Raw genomic sequence first — 21,288 nt, 5'->3', positions numbered from 1 at the left:
CCCGTGCATCCCGATGCCACACGTTTACCGAGAGGGTTCATGTGTTGGAATCTGTGAGGATTTCAGACTCTGTGGTCAGTGGGCCAGTGGCCAGTGCCCCGTGCCCCTGACTCGTGATCTCTGGCAGGCCAAGAATCAGGAAGGGCGGTTTCCAAAGCACTGACCCAGTCTGTGTACACCTCACACAGGGAGAAGGAAATAAACCCAAACCCTGCCAAAGGGCTAAGCAGCTCAGAGTCGCCAGCGAGGCGGCAGAGGCTGCGGGAAAGGCACGCGCAGGTCTAGTCTGGGCCAAAACCCCTCCCGGCCAAAGGCATCCCAGAGCCTTTTTGGGTCTCCTCTCCCTCACCTGTCCCAGATGGGGCACACATCTTTCTCCAGAGGGCTGTGTGACCATTCAACCAAGAATGCTAACTGCTTGAATGTTCGATTAATGTTGTTTTTAATCACATGCCTCGCAGCCCTGGACACACACACACTCAAATGTTGCACTGATAGATATTAATGTCAGTTCATCGTCTGAATCAAAGCCTCTTTCCTGTTTTCCCCCTCAATCTTTCCACCCCTAACTTTGCTGTTTTTCTATGGCACATCTGTACGACAGGAGATTAGAGCTTTGTGGCAGTGAAGGGACCTGAGATATGACCAAGCAGAAGGGCAGCCCTGGGAGTTAGTGCTGGCCCGCGGCCTCGGTGCAGGCTGGGAAGAGAGGATGGACACTTCTGGACTCTGTGCTCTTTCAGCACAGCCACCTGAATTCTCCCAGCTGGTCCAGTAGCAGAAATGACCAAACCCGGGCTGAGGACAGTGGCCCCGACACTGCCCTCGCTCGTACGAGGACTTCCTGGTGGCCAATTCAGCTCCTCCTGAAGGGAGCCATGGGGAAGGGGATACACAGGTTCATAGTGGCTGGCTCCTGGGTACCACATCCACGACGGAATGCTGGCCCCATCAAGCTCGCAGTGCCAGGAAAGCATTAGCATGGAGCAGATGTCTAGAGGGAGGTATCACCTGGGGAGAAGCCTGCTTCTGTGTCCTCCCTGGTAGCAGAACCTGGACCAAGGGTGGGATTTATAGGAAGCTGATTGATGATTCAGGTTTACTGAATGAGAGAGCTGCCTTAGAACAGGGTTCTCTGGAAGACCTGATAGAAGCTCATCACCATCTCCAGGGACCTGGAGAAGGGGGCTGGCCCTAAGCTATGGCTGAGCTAAATGCCCAACCAAGGCCCCTCCCCATCAGTCCAGGGGAAGACTTGGGGATCTTGGGTGGGTGAACAGAGCTGCTGATGGTGGGAACTTAGCATGCCCTAGAAAATGGAGTACCCCCTTCCTTGACCCTCAGTAAGTAAACTTCCTGTCTCAGGAAAATGAGTAGAATCAACAACCAGGAGCTGGCCCCTACAAGAATGTAGGTCACTGTTACGGTCAAGGACCATATCCATCATCCCCCTCAAATCAGACCCGGTCTTCACTGGGCAGGGCAGCTCAAACCCATGCAGGCCCACGTCCGCAGGGCCTCCAGCCGCCATCACCCGCCACCAGGGCGACAGGCCCCCTCTTCCCCCACCGGGTGTGCACAACCTCCAGGCTGGGCCTTGGGGACGCGGGGCGGGCTGGAACCGCGCGCCGCATGGAGGTGCGTAATTATGAGTGGTCTTTCAAACTGCTCAGCATGGGTCCCGGGAAGGAGGTGGCCTGTGAAAAGGGTCTCCTCCACAGCTCATTACAGCCACAGTATCGATTCTTCCATCATTATCAGAAGGCATCCCTGCCACGTGAAATCCTGTCCCTTGAAGTGTATTCACCAGGGACAGCTTTCCCCCATTTCCAGGAGTGCTGACGGCTGCTAACAACCTTCCCCCGGCCTTTTGAAAGCCCCAAGTTTTCAGAGAAGTGAAATGTACAGCTCCCGCTCCATTCATCCCTCAAGAAAGAGCAACCCTACGCGCGCGCACACACACACACACACACACAAAACCCCAAAGAGCGCAAAGAAACAAACCAGAATTGTGCTCAATGCAGACCACCACATCAAAGGGTGCTTCTGAAACCCGGCCACTTCCAAGACAACTAAACTTTCCGAGTCCTTTTCTCGAGCAACCTTGGTGATGTGGGTCAGTTTGTTTTGTCTGTTGTCTTCCCCTCTTAATGATAAAGGGGTAAATTCGGGGCTCGAAAAGAGAGGGCTTGGATTCCAGAAAAATCCACAGCTCACTTTCCTCCCTCAAGCTGCCCCTAATTCAGAGTCTGGAAAATGTGAATTCTCCCACTGTCCACCCTGCTTGTTCAGCTTTTAACTCCTCAAATCTTACCCAAGTTACCCTCATATTTGGCAAAACCCTCTTGCTTCTCAATAACCGCCCACCCCGATCTCTCCTTTGTATTTCTTCTCTCCCTGTCTCTCCATCTCTGTCTTTCCAGTGTGTCTCTGCTCTGTGTGCTGTTACTTTCTCCCCTCTTCCTACACTTTTTTCCCTTGCTATCTCTCTGCCCCTCGCTGTCAGGGCCCTTTCACCTCTACCCCACGCCTCCCTCCAGCGCTCATCCGTGATCCAGTTGGCCCTCACTGGGTTTCTCTGTCCCGAACCCTGAGCATCTTTGTGTATCTCCCTACGTGCCCACCTGGTACCTACTTCTAAGAGATGGTTTCACCCTATTTCAGTCTTAATGGACACCGCTCCCCCCACCAGCGTCCCCCGACTCACCTGACCTCTCCCCACCTCCCCTCCACCCCCAGGCCTCTGGACCCTGGAGTACAAGCGCGAGCTCACCACGCCCCTGTGCATCGCCGCGGCCCGGGGCCACACGGCCTGCGTGCACCACCTGCTCGGCCGCGGCGCGGACCCCGACGCCAGCCCCGGCGGCCGCGGCGCCCTGCACGAGGCCTGCCTGGGGGGCCACACGGCCTGCGCCCAGCTGCTGCTGCAGCACCGCGCCGACCCCGACCTGCTCAGCGCCGACGGCCTGGCGCCCCTGCACCTCTGCCGCACGGCCGCCTCGCTGGGGTAAGGACCCGGGGCCCCGGCCACCCACCCGACCCTCGACCCCCGACCCCCGACCCCTGACCCTGCCCCCGGACGCCCTCAGCGCCCCGGACCAGGCCTGCGTCACCGCTCCAGGCCCCGCCCCCAAGCCCACCCCCGCAGGCCCCGCCCCCGGACCCTCGGCCTCGGCCCCGCCCGCCGCCTGACCCGGACCCGGACCCGGACCCGGACCCGGACCCGGGAGCTCTCGGCCACGTCCGTCAGAGCCCCTCGGAGGCCACCGGGCCCCCCGCCCCGGCCTCGGCCCCAGCCCGGGCCCCGCGCCGGTTTAATTAGCGCTTGATTGCGAGCGCGGGGGGGGCCGGCGCCACACGGAGGTAATGAGCCGGTGATCACCGGCCCGCAGACGCCGGCGCGGGAGAATGCTAAAAGGCCACTGGCGGGGTTGGAGGCTGAAAAATTAGGGTTTTTAATGATAATTTTATGCAGAATAATTGTCACAGTGTGACATAAATGGTTAGCTCCTCGGGCGGGGCTTCGGCGTCCCACAAGCCAGCCGAGCTGCGCCCGCGTTTTCGGGGCCCAGCCCCCGCCCAGGTGCCGGGGTTCTGGAAGTTCTGCTGGTGCCGGGTCCAGCCTCGCGGCTGTCCTTGCGGAGGGTCTGTCCCCTCGGGGTCCAGTAGATCCTGGGAGAGACGGCGGGGGCCCATCGCGTCATTGCATAGGATTTCTGTGCCGGGGGCCCAGCTTGCGTTGTGTCATCTTGACATTTCTTTTAGTCCCTGTTCTTGGGATTAAAATTTCTTGGCCTTCTGTCTCTATGATGACGATTAAATAAAATCACCATGTCAAGCGCAGGCAGGCAGGACTACTGAGCTCTCAGGGACCAAGGCGGAGGGGCACCGCCTACCAATGTCACGTGGAGCAGGGACTCAGAAAGGCACGTGGACCACCAGGAGTCTTGAAGGAAAGTGACTGAAAACAACATATTTTTCAAAAGCAGCTTTACTGCGTTGTAATTGCATATAGTAAACTGCGCATGCTTAAAGTATACGCTCTGATAAATTTGGACACAGGCATGCACTAATGAAACCATCCCTATAATCAAGATAGTGAACCCGGCCATCACCAGCAAAGGGTTCCCTTGCCCCATTGTAATCTCTCCCTCCCCCTCCTCCAGTTTCCCACTGATCTGCTTTTGGTCACTATAGTTTAGTCTGAATTTACTAGAATTTTATGTGAATGGAATGTAGTCTCTTTTGTCTGGCTTCTTCCATGCAGCAATATTACTTTAAGATTTGCTTTGAAGCATATATTTTTTATTTTCATTTTATATTGGAGCGTAGTCGATTAACTGTGTTGTGTTAGTTTCAGGTGTACAGCAAAGTGATTCAGTTCAACATATACATGTATCTATTCTTTTTCAAATTCTTTTCCCATTTAGGTTATTACAGAATATTGAGCAGAGTTCCCTGTGCTATACAGTAGGTCCTTGTTGGTTATCTGTTTTAAATATAACAGTGTATACATGTCAATTCCAATACTTTGAGAGTTGTCATACTGTTGTGTGTATCCATAATTCACTCCTCGGCATTGCTGAGTGGTATCCCACGGTAGAGGATAACACAATGTATCTATCCACTCATATGTTGAAAGACACTTGATTGTTTCAGGCTTGGGGCTGTTACAAATAAAGTTGCTATGAACATTTGTGTACCAGCCTTTTTCTGGGTATATGCTTTCATTTCTCCTGGATAAATACCTAGGCAGAGCTGTGTCACATGATATGATTAAAAGATAATCTTTTAGGAAATGACCTTCCAAATTGGATCTACCATTTTACATTCCCACCAGCAATATATGAATGTTCTAGATGCTTCCCATCCTCACCAATACTTGGTATGGTCACTCTTTAGCTGTAGACATTCTTTAGGTACTTAGAAATGTTCCATTGTAGTTTTGATTTGCATCACCCTGATGACAAGTGATGTTGGGCATCTTCTCATGTACTTATTTGCCATCCATTTATCTTCTTTGGTGAAGTGCCTGTTCAAATCTTGTGCCCTTTTAAAATATTGGGTTGTTTGTTTTCTTATTAAATTTTGAGATTTCTTTATATATTCTGGATACAAGTCCCTTGTCAGGCATGTGAGTTATAAATATTATCTCCCAGTTTCTGGGTTATATTTTCTTTCCTTAAAAGTGTCTTTTGGAGAACAGAAGTTCTTACTTTTGGTGGCATCCAGCTGATCATTTTTTTCTTTTAGGGATTGTGTTGGGTTATTTTATCTTAAAAAGAAAATCTTTGCCCAACCATGGCCACAAACATTTCCACCTATGTTTTCCTCTAAAATTTAAAAAATAATTTTATATGTTACATTTAAGTCTATGACCCATTTTAATATCTGAATATGGTGTGAGGTATTGATTGAAGCTTTTTTTTCTCTGCATGTGGATCCAGCACCATTTGTCAAAAAGCCTTTCCTTTCTCCATGGATTTGCCTTTGCACTTTTGTTGAAAATCAACTGACTACATATGTATGGGTTTATTTCTGGCTCTCTTGTCAAGTACACACAAGACAGGGCAAGGCCTGACCAATTCAACTGGTAAAGATCCACGGAGCCACTCCTAGATTCGGACTTTTAACGCTTACATAAACAGTGAAAAGAAGAATAGCCAGAAGTACCAATTCTGCACGGTCCTTGTCCCACACACCACAAAAGACAACACCCAAACAAAAGGGGCCAGATAATGGCAATGTGAGTTGCAACATACCCTGTTACAGAACACCCGAATCTAGACTTCAGGTCAGCGGTTTTACAGTCTGCAGCTCTATTCTGAGGGGGGCAAGGCAGGAAGTCCCAAACCTCATCAGAACTCAGGAGGTGATGAGAAACGTCTCAGGACGGCCTCCCAGGGGCCATAGGGAGGTGAGTGGACGATGGTCTTGTAGCAACTCCTTACAAGACTTTCATTCTGGAGGATCACAAGGCGCTCTGCCAAGACTTAGATCAGCAGTGGTTCAAACTTTTGTTTGCGTGGCCTGTGTGGATACGTGCAAGTCGCTGGGGCTCCATGGCAGAGCCATGGTTCTGTGTCTCTACTCCATTACATTGCTCTATTGGTCTTTTTTGACACCAGTACCACATTGTATTGAATATTGTAACTCTGTAAGAAATCTTCAAGTCAGGTAGTATAAGTTCTCCAGCATCATTCTTCATTTTCGAAGTTGATTTGGCTGTTCTAGCCTCTTTGTATTTCCACATAAATTTTAAAATAAGTTTGTCAATTTCTACCAAAAAAGCTGCTGGGTTTTGACTGAGGTTAATGTGAATCTATAGATCAGTTTGGGGAGACTTGACTTAAAAATATTGAATCTTTCAACCCATGAACCCGATAAATCTCTCCATTTATTTAGATCTTTAGTTTCTTTCAGCTTTGTTTTATAGTTTTTAGTGTGTGGGGCTTGCACATATTTTGTCAGATATATCCCTAAGTATTTCATATTTTTGATGCTTTTGAAAGTGATATTTTTATTTAAATCTCTGTTGTGGTAGCTACTATATAAATTGATAAGAATTTATTTTTGTATATTAATTTGAAACCTGCAACCTTGCTAAGCTTACTAACTGTTCTAGTAGCCTATCATAAATTCCATAAGATTTCTATGTAGACAATCATGTCATCTGCAAATAAACAGAGTTTTACTTCTTTTCCAATCCGGATGCCTTGTAGTACTTTTTCTTGCTTTATTGCACTAGATAGAACCTCCAGTGCAATGTTGAATAGAAGTAATGAGAGCAGACAACTTTCCTTATTTCTAATCTTAGAGGAATTAAACCTTTCACCATTAAGTATGATATTAGATGTAGATGACATTTTTCAGATTGAAAGAGTGCCTTTCTATCCCTACTCTGCTGGGACTTTGTACTATGAATGGGTATTGAATTTTCTAAATGCTTTTTCTGCATATATTCAGTTGATCATATGGTGTATTTTTTAGTGTCAATGTAATTATTTACACTGATTGATTTTCAAATGTTAAACCAACCTTGCATTCTTCAGACCACAGTTTATAAATTGCTAGGTTAGATTTGCTGAAATTTTTTCAATCTGCATCTATGTTCATGAAGGGTATTGATCTGTAGTTTTTTCTTGTAATGTTTTTGTCTGGTTTTGATATCTGAGTAATGCTGGCCTCAAAAATAAGTTGAGAAGTGTCCCCTTCTTGTCTATTTTCTGGAAGAGCTTGTGTAAAATTGTTATTATTTCTTCCTTAAATGTTTGGTAGAATTCATCCGTGAAGCTATCTTGGCCTGGAGTTTTCTTTATGAGAAGGTTTTTGGCTATGAATTCAATTTCTTTAATGGCTATAGTGCTATTCAGGATATTTCTCTCTTTTTGAGTGAGCTTTGATAGCTTGTATCTTTCAAGACATTTATCTCTTTAAGTTATTAAATTTATTGTCATAAAGTTGTACCCTATTATCCATTTAATAGCTTCAGAATCTGTAGAATCACCACTCTCCTTCATGATACTGGAATTTGTGACTTTTATTCTTTTTTCCCTGTTCAGTCTTGTTTTGGGTTTTATTGATTTTCTTTTTTGTTTTACTGTTTTATTTTTCATTGATTCCTGATAGGATCTTTATCGTCCTCCTTTCTTTACTTACACTGAGTTTTATTTGTTCTTGTTCTTCTGTTTGTTAAGATGGAAGCTGATGTCTTTGATGATTTTTATTTTCTAATATAGGCTTTCAGTGTTATACATGTACCCTCTATGTACTACTTTAGCTGAATCCCACAAGTTTTAATATGTTAAAATTTCACTTTCAATCAGTTTTAAATATTTTCTAATTTCCCTTTAAATTTTCCCTTTTGATTTTTTTCTTTGAAACATAGGTTGTATAAAAGTGTGTTATTTAGTTTCCAAATATTTGGGTATTTTCCAGATATCTTTCTATTATTTATTTCTAATTTAATTCCATTATAGTGAGAGAACTTACTTTGTTTCACTTTACTCCTTTGAAATTTATTGAGTCTAGTTTTATGATCCAAAATATATCCTATCTTGGTAAAATTTCCATACGCACCAGAAAAGAATGCATATTCTGCAGTTGTTGGGTGGTGTGTTCTATAAATGTCAATTAAGTCAAGTTGCCTGATAATGTTGTGTAAAACTCCTATATCCTTACTGGTTTTCTGCCTACTTGTTTTACAGGTTATTGAAAGAGGAGTGTTGAAATCTTTGACTATAATCATGGATTTGTCTATTTCTCTTTTCAGTTCTATCAATCAGTTTTGCTTCAAATATTTTGAAGCTCTATTATTAGTTACATAGATGTTTAGCATTGTTATTGCCTCTTGAAGAACTGACATCATTATTAAAAGATATTCTTTATCTCTGGTAATATTCTTTGCTCTAAAGTCTCCTTTGTCTGATATTAAAATATCCAGTCTGACATTAATATAGATTTCCTTTGATTAGTGTTAGCATAGTGTACCCTTTTCCATCTGCATTAGTTATCTGTTGCTGTGTAACAAATTATCACAAACTTAGAGACTTACTACAACACCCATTTATTGTCTCATGGTTTCTGTGGGTAGAGTTTGGGTGTGGCTTCACTGGGTCCTCTACTGCAGAGTCTCTCATAAGACTGCAATCAAGGTGTCAACAAGGGCTAGGGTCTCACCTGAAGGATCAACTGAGGAAGAATCTGCTACAAAATTCATATAGTTATAGGCAGAATTCAGTTCTTTGGGACTGTTGGACTGAAGGTCTCAGTTCCTTGCTGACTATTGATTAAAGGCCATGCTCGGTTTGTGTCTTTATTTTTAAAGTGGATTTCTTGTAGGCAGGTTATAATTGAGTCTTTTTTAATCCAATCTGGTAGTCTTTGACTTTTAGTTGGGTGTTTAGATCATTTACATTTAATGAGATTTTGATATGATTATGTTCAAATCCAACATCCTGTTATTTTTTTCTATTCATCTCATCCATTCTTTGTTCCCTTTTCTTCTTTTTCTACCTTCTTCTATACTGAGTATTTTTCATGATTCCACTTTATCTCCTTTTTTGACTTATTATATATAACTTTTGGTTCTGTTATTTTAGTAGTTGCTTTAGGGTTTTTAGTGTACATCTTTACCACAGTCTGCCCTCAAGTTGTATTATACTACTTCATGTATAATATAAAAACCATATGACACTACAGTTCCATTTCTCTCCTCCTGACCTTTGCACTACTGGTATCATAGATTTTACTTCTGTATATAAGTCCCACAATGCATTGTTATTATTTTTGTTCAAAGTCAATTATCTTTTAAATATATTGAAATAATAAGAAAAAAAAGTTTTTATGTTCACCCATGTAGTTCCTATTTCAAGTTCCCTTCATTCCTTTGTATAGACTGAAGATTCCATCTGGGATCATCTTCCTTCTGCTTGGAGGACTTTCTTTAATATTTCTTATAGTGAAGGTCTGCTGGGGATGAATCCTTTTGGAGTTTGTATGTTTGAAAAAGTCTTTATTTCATCTGAGTGTTTGAAAGGTACTTTTGTTGGGTAGAGAATTGTAGGTTGACAGGTTCTTTTTTTCTTTCAGTGTTTTACACTCATGGCTCCACTGTCCTCTAACTTGAATTTTTAATCTTTAAATCTTCTATCTATCTGATCTTTGTTCTTTTGTATATAGTGTCCTTTTTTTCTGGCTTTAATAATTTCTCCTTATCACTGGTTTTAAGCAATTTGATCATGATGTGCTTTGACGTAGTTTTCTTCATGTTTCTTGACCTTGAGATTTACTGATTTCTTGGATCTGTGGGTTTATACTTTTCATCAAATTTGGAAAATTGTTGGCAATTATCTCTTCACATATTTTCTCTATGATCCCCTCCTCTGCCTCAGGGACTCCAGCTGCATATATGTTACACCACTTGAAGTTGTTCCACAGTTCATTAATGCTCTGTTAATTTTTTTTTTCATTTTTTTCTTATGAAATTGATTTACCTTTTGTTCTGAAATCCCTGATCTGCCATTAATCCCATCCAGTGTATTTTTCATCTCAGACATTATAATTTTCAACTTTAGAAGCCCAATCTTAGGTCTTTTTAAAATATCTTTCATGTCTTTACTTAACATGTTCAATCTTTCCTCTAGCTTCTCAGATATATGGAATGCAGTTCTAATAACTATTTTAATGTTTCTTTCTATCAATTCAATCATCTGGGTATGAATAACATTTTCTTTATTTTAACTTTGTTCATTTTGTAAATTTCAGATTCACATAAGGCATAGTGGTGAGAGATAAGATATGTAGATATAAGATTCAAAGTAGAAATGCTTATGAATACATTTCTCAATGATTTTTTTAAAGCTGTAAGTAGATAGCTATTCTGCATGGATACTAAATAAAGATTAACGTCTACCTCATTTTAACTTACAATTTCTATCCTTGAGTCATTTGGTAGATGATTTGCTGGTGTACAAAGTTGCCATGTGGTGACAAAAGTATAGAAACCCCATCTATTTTTGAAAAGCACAGCTCTAAGTTCATCCAATAATGATTCTTTCCCTACAAGCATTCAGTCGCAAGTTGTTGAACTCTACAAGGTGCTGGGGCTGCGCTGTGTTGTACACAGTCTATTCCTGCAAGATGCTTTTGGTTTCAAAGGAGAGGAAGGTAATTTACAGCAGTGTGCTAGACACTGAGCCAAGAATATGTAGAATCCACTATGTGCATGGAAGTTGAGAGTGTGGGCTGGTAAATTTCTACTGGAAATTTTCTAGGAGAGAAAGAGGCACCAGCTTTATTAAAGGACATAAGCCAATCAAATCAAAGCAAATGTCTTTCTATATACTACGAAAACGGGCAAAATTATTAGGCAGTTTTACATTGATTGCACTCAGTTTTCATCTTTTTTTTTGAAATTATCTCATTTATTTATTGACTCTCCTCACCCACCCACCCCATTCATCGTATTTTTATACCCTACAATTTTATATGTTACAAGTACATATTTTGCTACATCTGAGGTCTGGGTTGAACCCCAATTCCAACACTTACTAGCTGTGCAAGCTTGGGTAAGTTATTTCATTTTTCTGTGTCTCACTGTAATATTTGAGCCTACTATGTAGGGTGGTTATTATGAGAATTAAATTAGCTAACGTAGGAAAAATGTTTAGAAGAGCACCTTGCATATAGTTAAGAATTATGTAGGTGCTGACTGCAATTTCTGAGGCCTCTTGTATAATCATTGTGTCTATTTTATGAGAATTGAAAAAACATTTCACTATTTTTAATTAATATGGGGTTTGTGGTTTCTTTTCTTTATATTTGTTGGTCATCTATCGTTTATTCCAAGTAATATCTCTAGTCAAGAACATACTCATAATTATAACATATTCCTATGGAAAATATAACCCATTTGATGATATTGCCTGTCTAGGAACACACCATGCTTCCCACTCCCCCAAGAAGGCATGTCTATATTTACTTTTCTCTTGTTCAAAATTAAGTTCTCTAAGTGCAGCATGGTATCCTGGATTGGATCCTGGAACAGAACGTGAACATCAGTGGGAAAAGTGGTGAAAGTCAAACAAAGTCAGTTAATAGTTTTGGACTGATGTTAATTTCTTAATGTGGGCAAAGGTACCATAATAATATAAGATGTGAACTTTAGAGGGAGCTGGATGAAGGGCATTTGGGAACTCTCTGCACTATCTTTGCAAGTCTTCTGTAAATCTAAAATAATTTTAAAATAGAAGTTTTAAAAACCAAGTTTGCTTCATACCTTGGGCTCCAATCTTCCACCTTACAGTATTAGAAAAATATTGTTCTTTACTAAGAAATGAGAATGTATCACCTACTCAGAACACAAAATATTGTGAATCCTGACAACAGCCCTTAAGACAAACCAACAAGCTTACATTTGGAGCTGAGGCATATGCAGACCATTCAAGCTACTCGGCTTATACACTGTGTGATAGAAACTAATTTCCTGGCTTCAGCTGGTTTTTCAGAAATCATTCAGATCTAGCACATTGTTTAATAAAGACTTTTAAAATGTCTTTGTATTAAGATGGGGCTTTTAAAATCTCTTTTCTTTTGTCTTTCTCCTCCCCTTTGTTCTTTTTCTTCTCCTTTTCTCTTCCGTCTCCTTGTGTCTCTCTACATGACTCTTTCTCCCTGGTGATTTCATTTGACAGTCTTGACTTATTTAAATCCAGGTTATTGGGGAAAAGTTTAAGGTAAGCGATGAACACACCAGAAGTTCAGGCAGAACTATGCAACAGCTGACTTAGAATATCAATGACTTGATGGAAGATGCTGGCGGGTCCCCTTGAACACCTCTACAATAACATAGCCAACTACCTTGAAGGATAAAAGTTAACAGATGTCAGAGAGGGCCTGAGGTTTAGACTACGGCTTTTCAGCTCTGAAGAGTCCCCCTAAAGTTAGACTCCGAGGAGGTCTGGCTTCAAGTAGTATAAACATTATCACTTTGACAGGAAAGAGCTACTTTCTCCAGAATCTTTTTATACATAGTAGATTTTAGGTCATCCTTAATTTTTTTACCTTACAGTAGAGAGGGGGTCGTTGACCTACATACAGAGCCACTTCATTTTCTTACTCTTGATGACAATGGTCTCCACACCTAGGGACCCAGTTCTGCTCCATCCCCTTTTAGTCAGCAATTCTCCATGGGTGCAGGACTTTAAAACCTTTGAGTCTCTGAGTTCCTGGGATTTAAAAAAAAATTATCTGTGCTTCCTTCCAACCAGCAAGCTTCAGAATTCAGAATTCAACACACAAAAAGGGATATCGGAGCTTTAATCTAGGAGCCTTTTGAAGAGATTTTCCCAAAAAGAAAAGTTCCAGTAAAGTTACTCTCTTCACGTTAGTAACCTGCATGCCAGCCTCGCCCTATTTATTATCAGATTCCTCTCCTTGACCTTTTTAAAATTCTGAGAGAATTAAAATGAGAAAAGAATTAATAGAGTCCTGATTCTTTTTCTCCTCTAAAGCTGTCTTGATTTAAACAAAAGTGAGGAGGATTTGCTTCCTTCACAAACATATTAGTTAAAAAGCATGCAAGTTTACTTCTTGGTCCCAGCTGTGTCAATTCAACTAAATAAAAATTCATTTGTAAGCCAGAATTGGACTTGTGGAAGCAGCTCATTATCTTGGGAGGAAAAAATTATTGAAGAAAATCACTGGACAATTCTTTTCTAACTCAGACCTGGCAGGTTGAAATCTGGGCAGAGAGGAACGAAGTATGACTCTTCCTGAGGAAAGGAAGGCACTCTCTGGTCAGGATTTGAACAGGGACAACTATTCTAAGTCCTCGCCCCGACCCCAAAAGCCGTTGCCTAATAACAGGATGTTTGCTTGCATGAGGTTCCAGCTCATGAGCATTGATGTATATTCCAGTAAACGGTCCACTCTCCACATCCCAGATGAGTGACTGATCGTTGTTCAAGTGGAGGGGAGAAAACATGGTCTGGTTCAACAGGACTTTGAGGCATCTCAAGGAATATTAAAGAACAAGGTGTCAGTTAGGGGCTACTCCCATTGGATGATTTGATATTTGTAGAAGAACTTCACATTCTTTTTTTTTTTTTTTTCCTTTTCTGCCATGCGGCACGTGGGATCTTAGTTCCCTGACCAGGGATCGAACTCGCATCCCTGCAGTGGAAGCACGGAGTCTTAACCACTGGACCTCCAGGGAAGTCCAGAATTTCACATTCTGAGCATTTGCAAATGTCTTACGTGCTATGATCCTCCCCGCAGGCCTGCAAGACATGGTTATCCCCAGTTTACTGGTTAGAAACCTGAGGCTCACCAAGAGCCCATGTTCTGCCGTTAAAGTGGCACACAGTGTAAACTGTCAGAGCCAGGTTTGAAAGCCAAGTGCCGTAAGAGAGATGGATGTTGAAAGATAGCTTCTACCTTGTTAACCTAATTTTTTCAAAAACTGCCAACAGTCAGAAAGTAGCTCTGCTCATCTCTAATCACAACCTTTCAAACATGTTCTATCGTAGGTTTATCCTCCTTCCTTGCCACTTCTGGCATCTCAGGCAGATTCCTCCATTTTCTGGTCACTTACCAAATTCTATTTAAATACAGACAACTCGCTGTCAGGAATTAAAAGAGGTAATCCCGGCCAAATCAAACCTTCACCCTCTGGGCAAAATCCTTGATGAGACACCTCAGGAAAGATATACAAATGGCCAATAAGCAAATGGAAAGGTGCTCAACATCATTAGTCATCAGGGAAATGCAAATTAAAACCATGAGGAAATATACTTTATGTTACACCCGTTAGGATGGCTAAAGTCAAAAAGACTGACAACACCAAACATTGGCAGGAATGTGGAGCAACTGAAACACTCATACACTGTTGTTAGGAGTGTATAATGATGCAATCACCTTGGAAAACTGTTTGGCAGTTTCTTTTAAAGTTGAATATACACCTACCAGCAATTCCACTTCTAGATATTTATCCAAAAGAAATGAGAACATATGTCCACAAGAAGACTTACATAAAAATGTTCATAGCAGCTTTATTCATAATAGCCAAAAAACAGAAATACCCAAATGCCCATCAGTATCAAAAGGAGAATGAATTTTTTCATTGTGGTATGTCCATACAATTAAATATGACTCAGAAATAAAACAGAATGAGTTACTCATGCATGCAATAATCTGGATGAGCGTCAAAGACATTCTGTTGAGCTAAAGAAGCCAGACACAAAAAAGTAGAAAATTCTAGAAAAGACAAAACATGGTGAGAGAACTCAGAACCATGGCTGCCTGTGGGGGTGATGACTGGCTGGTAGCACACACAAAGGAAATTCTTGGAGAGATGAAAATATGCTACGTCTTGACTGGGATGTTGGTTACAAGCATGTATTCCTTTGCCGATTTCTGCAGCTATACTTCTCAGACCTGTGCATTTCTCTGTATGCAAATTTACCTGACTTAAAAAATACATAAATACATGCATATAAAACTGTTCTCTCATACAAGTCCCAGCTCCACCCCCCTCACCCTCATCCCTGCCTAAAAAGGGAGGCTTTTATTTCACTTTTCCTCCTCCTTCTCTTCCCCTCACTCTGATGCCTCTGGGTCTCCCTCTTCCTCCAGTGTGCTGGGGCCAGGGGAGGAGAGAAAGGTTGCCCATTTCTTGTTGAGGAGGGGACACTAGTGAAGCTTCCAGAAAGTCAAATACTCCTTCAAGGGCAAGTGAAGCAAACAGTGGAGCTAACTTCTCTAAGTTTGCTCCTTTAATCAGTCCTCAGTCCACCAAAAGGCAGAATTTCACTCGCCGTCCAGGGAGAATTTGCCCAAAATATCAGCAGCAGCCACAACCATTCAACACTTCCGAAGCAAATTAAATGGCAGCTGTTGCTCCGAGGGAAAACGGAAGGATGGAAATGGCCAGCAAGCTTCTCTCTCCATCTCCCCACTACCCTTAAGGATTTGTCCATTCACATCAGCCGTTTCCATTGTAAACATTTATGCTTGATCGTCTCACAGCTCAGCATCCCGGGAGAAAGGGAGGGAGAAGAAAATACAGAGCAGACGAATTCATAGAAAGGAGATTGTTAGATGTGTTTTAATGATAACTTGGGCTGTATATAATTCTGGCACGTAGGGATTGTCGAATGCTCCTAAAAACAGAATGTTGTGGAAATGTTTATTATAAGGAAATTGACATATTCTCTAGGAAGGACGGGGTGAATGGGCCTGCTACATTTTCTACATTGAAGACATATACAGGTTTTGCTTCTACTTCTGTTAAATCAAGTGGGGCTTCATTGGATTTCTGCTACTGCAGAGATAATCAAATTCTGGGTGGGGGTCAGGAGAAAATTAGTCATAGGTGTTCTTGTGTAATAATTACTGTTGAAAGTGTAAATGATACATTTACCAGTAAGACTGAGAATAGAATAACTGCTACATTACTTCATATGAGATGATTGTCTGTGCTGCTGTCCCTAGAGCTCCAGTGAGTGAGTATTTTGAATCTGAAGCTCATCCAGATCAGAGGATGGAATAAATGGCTAGGCTTGATATGGCTAATATAAATAGTATGCCTACATTTATATTAATTAGTGGATAAGATATGGGAAGAGGAATTCATGTTGTGAGAGCCACGGTTAAGGCTAGCATTGGGGCAATAATATATAAATTGATGATGTTGATGGTCATGGTGGTTCTTTAATAAATAATTTGAAAAAAAAAAAAAAGAAAGAAAGAAAATACAGAGCAGAAAGGGGCGGGTGGCAGGTCCCCAAAGGAGAGGCTCAGCAGAAGGTCCAGGGAAACCAAGTGGAGCTGCTCCTCCATCAGAGTCTGGGCAGCGGCTTCCCCATCCTTCATCTGCAGCCAGCTGGGGAGTCAATCCACAGAGGGAGCCTCCTTTCAATGGAAAGCACGGCTTTCATTAGAAAGCGCGGCTGTGTTTTCCTCCCAGGTCTCTCCCCTCTGTCCCCTGCCTCCCCCCATTCCTTCCTTGCCCAGCATCCAGCCGATCTGCCTGCCCCCACCAGCGGACCCAGGCTTCGGGCTCCAGCCACCCTGCCCCGGGGACACGTCTCCAGCCCATCCGCCTCTGCGTCAACTCCGAGGAGGAAAAGCAGCATAATGATGATTCAACAAGACTGGCTCGTGACACCCATGACTCTCGCTGAGCACACTGCCTAGCGTGAAGCCCCTCCCGTCTGTCAGAAGGGATTCGGGCAGCAACCAAGGGAAGAGGACAGTGAAGGACAGTTGGGATCGTCCAAGGACTCTGGCGACTTCCAGCCACTGAAACCGTTGCTCAGGAGACAGATGCTGAACACACCTGACAAAGGGCTTAGAAGCAATGTCTGTTTCCCCTCGAAAAAATTTAAGTCATCTTTGTGAATTTCGCCTTGTGTTTAACAGTTCTTTGTCACTGTTGTCTTTCAGTACCATCGTTAGGTCGCTGACTCATTCTCTTAGCCAGCGGTAGCTGGGGTTCACATCCCAAGCAGCATGTCCTGGCTGTGGAGTCACCGTCACATCCCAGGTCCCCACCCTTGAGATCACTGCTGAACCCTCAAACAGCACATCGCCACTGAAAACCAGGGAGAATGAAATCTGTGGCGCAGAGTTGCCCACAGGACTGGACGAAAAGCAGGTTCCTGTCGTTTGTTGTTGTACAGCACGAGGTCCATGGGCCGGGCGACCTCCTTGGCCTTCTGCTGCCTTCAGTGTTCTATCAGTGAGTCTGTCCAGGAATCCTGTGGAGTGCTCAGAGAAGAGACCCTTCCCCTCGCCCTGACAAGCTGCTGGCGTACAGAGCATGGAGGAAATTCTCTACTTATTGAATGAACCGATGAATGAAAAGTTGAGAGAACTTACGGGAAATGCCTAGTACCATGCCTGGCTCATAGAAGGTGCCTCACAAATAGTACCAACGGGCAGAGCAGCCGGGCGGGGACGGTGACTGAGAACTAAGCCAGCCACAGCAGCCAGGGTCTCTGCTCTGCCACCTCTGGGCTGCATGGCCCTATGCAAGTCACTGGGCTTCTTCTAAGCCTCAATTTCCCCACCTGCAAACTCCACCTACAACACAGATTTGTTGCAAGGACTAAAGATAACATTCTTCTAAAAATAAATGAAAAGACCACGTGCTGGGGAATGCACTGACCTCCCAGCTCAGAACCAGAGGCTGTGAAATACCACTTTTGAGGGCCTTGTGCAACTAGAGGGATGGTGAGGAGGGAAGCCGGAGAAGGAAAGCCTGGAGCTGGCTCTGTCTCACGGGGTGCAGGGCGGCTTGGCAGGTGGTATGAAAGGGTAAGGAAGAGGTGAGCAGTGAGGAAGCCCAGGCTGAGGCACTCGGCACCTTCCTGCAGCTGCGAGGTGAGTGGGAAAGCCAGCGCTTCGGGAAGACGCTGGAGGTGGCTGGGAGCGGTGTGCGGGACGTAGGCTCCGAGTCCCACTTCCCTCTTTAGAAATAAGTTAAAATGACATTCATTCAACAGCCCTTGATGGGTTCATCTCTATTAACTCCTGCCTTTTGGCTCAAGCCACTTTTTCTGTGTGCTGTCAACCTTGGGCCCCATAACAGCTTGTCACCTCGATCATTATCAAGGACGGGGATGAGGGATGGTGGGGGGGTGGGGAGCGTCTGCCCAAGTTGCTTCATATCTGAGGCTGTTCAGACAATACAGCATCTCCTTAATCTCGTAAGACAGAGACAAGTCATTTTGACATCGTCAGACGGGAACTTACCCTTGGTTCCCGACAGCGACTGTCCGACACTGGCTCCAGGCCTTCCTTCTTGTGTCTATCAGGATAGCAGGAAACCTGCTCGCAAAATCTCCCCTGGGAGGAAAGGGCTTGGCCAAAGCTGGGTTTCCCACACAGTCCTGCAAAGGCTTGGGTGGTACTTTCCCCGCTGGGCCATCTCTTCCTTGACTGGAGACACTGACACAGGTCAGGTCTTGCAGGTCCCCAAGACTGTTATCACTGCTCTGCTTAGCACTGAGGACCTCCCACCCACCCCTGCCCGCTCCTCTCGACTCACCTTCTCGGAGGCACTGCCATACGTGCTTTCCCAGATCGTTGCTTACGCCTGGACAGATCAATGGAAAATTTGAGAGCATTCTGGAAACCTGGAAAGATGAGCTGACATTCTTAGAATCCATGAACTGCTGCTGTGGCAGTGGGGGATGGTTCTGTTAGTAATAAGTAACCTCTGTTGTTGCCCCTCTGTCAAACTGCAACTCTGATTCATTCTGGAAGATGAATTTGAAAATACAGGCAGGCAAAAAGGAAATAAAAGCACCATCACCCCATCATCCAGAGGTAAACACGCTGGCTTGTGTATTTCTAGGCTTTCTTCCTATGCATATACATACCTGCTCTTTTTTTTTAAATGGGAGTGTTCGATGCTGTTTTGTAACCTGATCTTTTCAAATGACCACTGCAAATAGTTTTCCATGTCATTAAACAGGTTCCCACAACTTCACTGTTAATGACTGCCCAGTGTGTGCCAGCAGCGATGTGCCCCAGTCAATTTGTTGTGTTGTTTTTTTCTCATGCCTGTGGTCTGCAACTTACATCATTATCTGCTCTAAGGAAGTACCAAGGTTTAGCCAATTAGAAGCTCTCTATTAAAAATGAAAAGGACATCTGCAGCCCTCCAGAGGGTGGGCCAGTGTCCTCATTCTTCTGAAACGTATCTTTGTTGCAAAGAGCAACCTGGCCATCAGCCTGTTAGGCTGCGGACGTGGAAAAGAGACCCACTTGTATTTCCCCGTGGACTTCTTCAGAGAGGTTGGGCTGCTTTTAAAAAAAAAAAAAGAGCAGAAGAAAATGTTTTGTAATTGTTTGTGAGTGCACACAGGCTCAGTGGCAAAATGAGACGGAACCCTTGATTTCTAACCTCCTGCTGCACTGTTCAAAATTCCTCCCAGAGAGGCAAGGAGGAAGCAGATCTGAAGCGCTCTGATTGTCCAATTTGCATCCTCTCTTAGCTGGTTATTCTCCCAAAGGACATTTCACATCAAATTGTACTTGTTTGTAAAGATCTTTCACCCAAGACAGACCACCTCCCAAGATACTCCTGATATGGAGGCTAGAGAAATACAGAGAGAGGATTTAAAATATTGCGAGTCCCTGGGTAGAAATGTAAACAGATTTCAGGGCAGCGGCTTCCGGCCTGGAGACCCCCAGAGGATCCCGTCCAGAGCCCCGGTCAGGTAAAGAACAGGACAAACAGCAGCCACACGAAGGAAAACTGGAGGATGTTCATTAACGAAATGCATTTGTTCAACGCGCTCGTAGGGAATACCAACAGCGGGCTAGCCCCGCCCTCGGCGCGGAGAAGCAGAGATAAATAAACCCCCGTTTCTACACCCAAGGAGCCAACCGTCCAAGAGACGAATCCAACGTGCCAGCGAACATTTGAAACACGGTGTGATAAAGGCTGCGCCCAGACACTTAGGCGCGAGGAACATGACAACACAGAGGTGTGACCCAGAGGAAGAGGAAGGAAAGATAGGACGTGTCCTAAGAAGCACACCTGGTCAGGTAGGATCGAAGCACGGGATAGAGCGTCAGGAAATGAAACTGGTGAGGCCCCCAGAAGCTGCATCACGCGGCGTCCTGCGTCCCGGGGAAAGGAGCCTGGGCTTTCTCCAGACGCCAGGAGGAGCCTTTGGGTTTTCGGCGGGCACAGGTCTTATGATTCACACTGGAAAGTCTCTTTCTGGGTAGTACGGAGCTTGTTAGACTGGCACGGGGAACAAACTAAGAGACTGTCATTAGCTTCAGGCAAGAAATGATTTGGGGCCTCAACAAAGGACAGTGACAACGGGGATGGAGGCAGGAAGCAGTTCAAGTGATTATTCAAGAGACGGAATCGACAGGGCTGAGTGGCCAGCTGAAGAGGGGGTGGGGGACAGGGTGAAAGCGAAGAGCAAGTAGTGCACACAGCAAGGCCCCCAAGGAAGCCGAAAAGGACGACACCTGGGACAACAGGATCAAGAGGCATTCCTTTCCTCAGCCCTACGGAAGTAGGAGAGGACAATCATGTAGACGCAGATTCTAATAGGTATGGGGGCCGACTCAGTGGCGCAAGGCGGGAAGGATGGCAGTTCCTGGGAGAACGTGCACTCTGAGTGAAGTAGGGGTAGATGGCGGAGAAGGAGGAGAGGAGAAATAGGATCTCTTGGGGACAGCAGTCAACACGTGGAACAGCCAGTAAAGGGCAAGGAAGGAGGAACTGGCGCTCAGCCCTGGGAAGCATGAGCCAAAGGGCCCTGAGGACCAGCCGAGCCCAGAGGCCAATCTCCATGAATGGGGTTCCCTCCAGCAGCACTCTGCAGCCAAGCGGGGAAGAGCGGCTGGGTGATGACTGGCTTCCCAGCTGAAAATGTGGCCAACGGGCGCAGGGGATGGCCACGTCCCCTCAACTCAAGGGAACTGAGGATGCCCAGAAGAGAGAGTGGAGGGCTGCCCAGGGAAGGAAGTGAAGCCAGGACGGACTGAGAAAGCCAGGGGCCGATGACCCAAGTCTCAACAGAGCAGAGAGTACCAACAGGAGGGCTAGCTAGACGGACCAGAGCCTTACGCTGTGAAGTCAGCATGCTGGCGCGTCAGACGCCAAAGGTGGAGTAAACACACTGATGGCAACGTCCAGGAGGTGACCCGGGAGTGGGGGATTGAAGTGGGGCTGGTGTTCTGGCAGTGCCCATGAAGGACAAGGGCCAGCAGAATGGAGGAGGCTGCTGGGAGGGTCTATGAGACTGTCCTACT

The 21,288-nt window shown here is 44.6% G+C and overlaps 1 protein-coding gene and 1 long non-coding RNA gene across 5 annotated transcripts in view; one reads left to right on the top strand and one right to left on the bottom strand.

Annotated features, from left to right (window-relative positions):
• The window catches only part of ASB18 (ankyrin repeat and SOCS box containing 18), a 70,429-nt gene that overhangs the window by 28,719 nt on the left and 20,422 nt on the right, over positions 1-21,288 (top strand). For both annotated transcript variants that reach the window (XM_082466351.1, XM_082466352.1), the window contains one exon: positions 2,740-3,007. In XM_082466351.1, coding sequence (XP_082322477.1) covers positions 2,740-3,007 — 268 coding nt within the window. The remainder of the gene's footprint in view (positions 1-2,739; positions 3,008-21,288) is intronic.
• Positions 16,701-21,288, bottom strand: part of LOC309663043 — a 40,631-nt gene continuing 36,043 nt past the window's right edge. The window contains exons 3-4 of one of the 3 annotated variants that reach the window (XR_014265085.1): positions 20,054-20,263; positions 16,701-18,764 (exon numbers count right to left, since the gene is read on the bottom strand). This is a non-coding gene — a long non-coding RNA (uncharacterized lncRNA). Of the gene's footprint in view, positions 20,264-21,288 lie in introns of all 3 variants that reach the window. The other 2 variants (XR_014265084.1, XR_014265086.1) reach the window with 2 other exon arrangements.

The sequence above is a fragment of the Balaenoptera physalus genome, assembly GCF_965194825.1.
Source record: "Balaenoptera physalus genome assembly, chromosome: 6".
NCBI classification, from domain to species: domain Eukaryota; kingdom Metazoa; phylum Chordata; class Mammalia; order Artiodactyla; family Balaenopteridae; genus Balaenoptera; species Balaenoptera physalus.
Note: the sequence above shows the minus strand (reverse complement) of the source record. Positions and strands in the feature narration are given on the sequence as shown.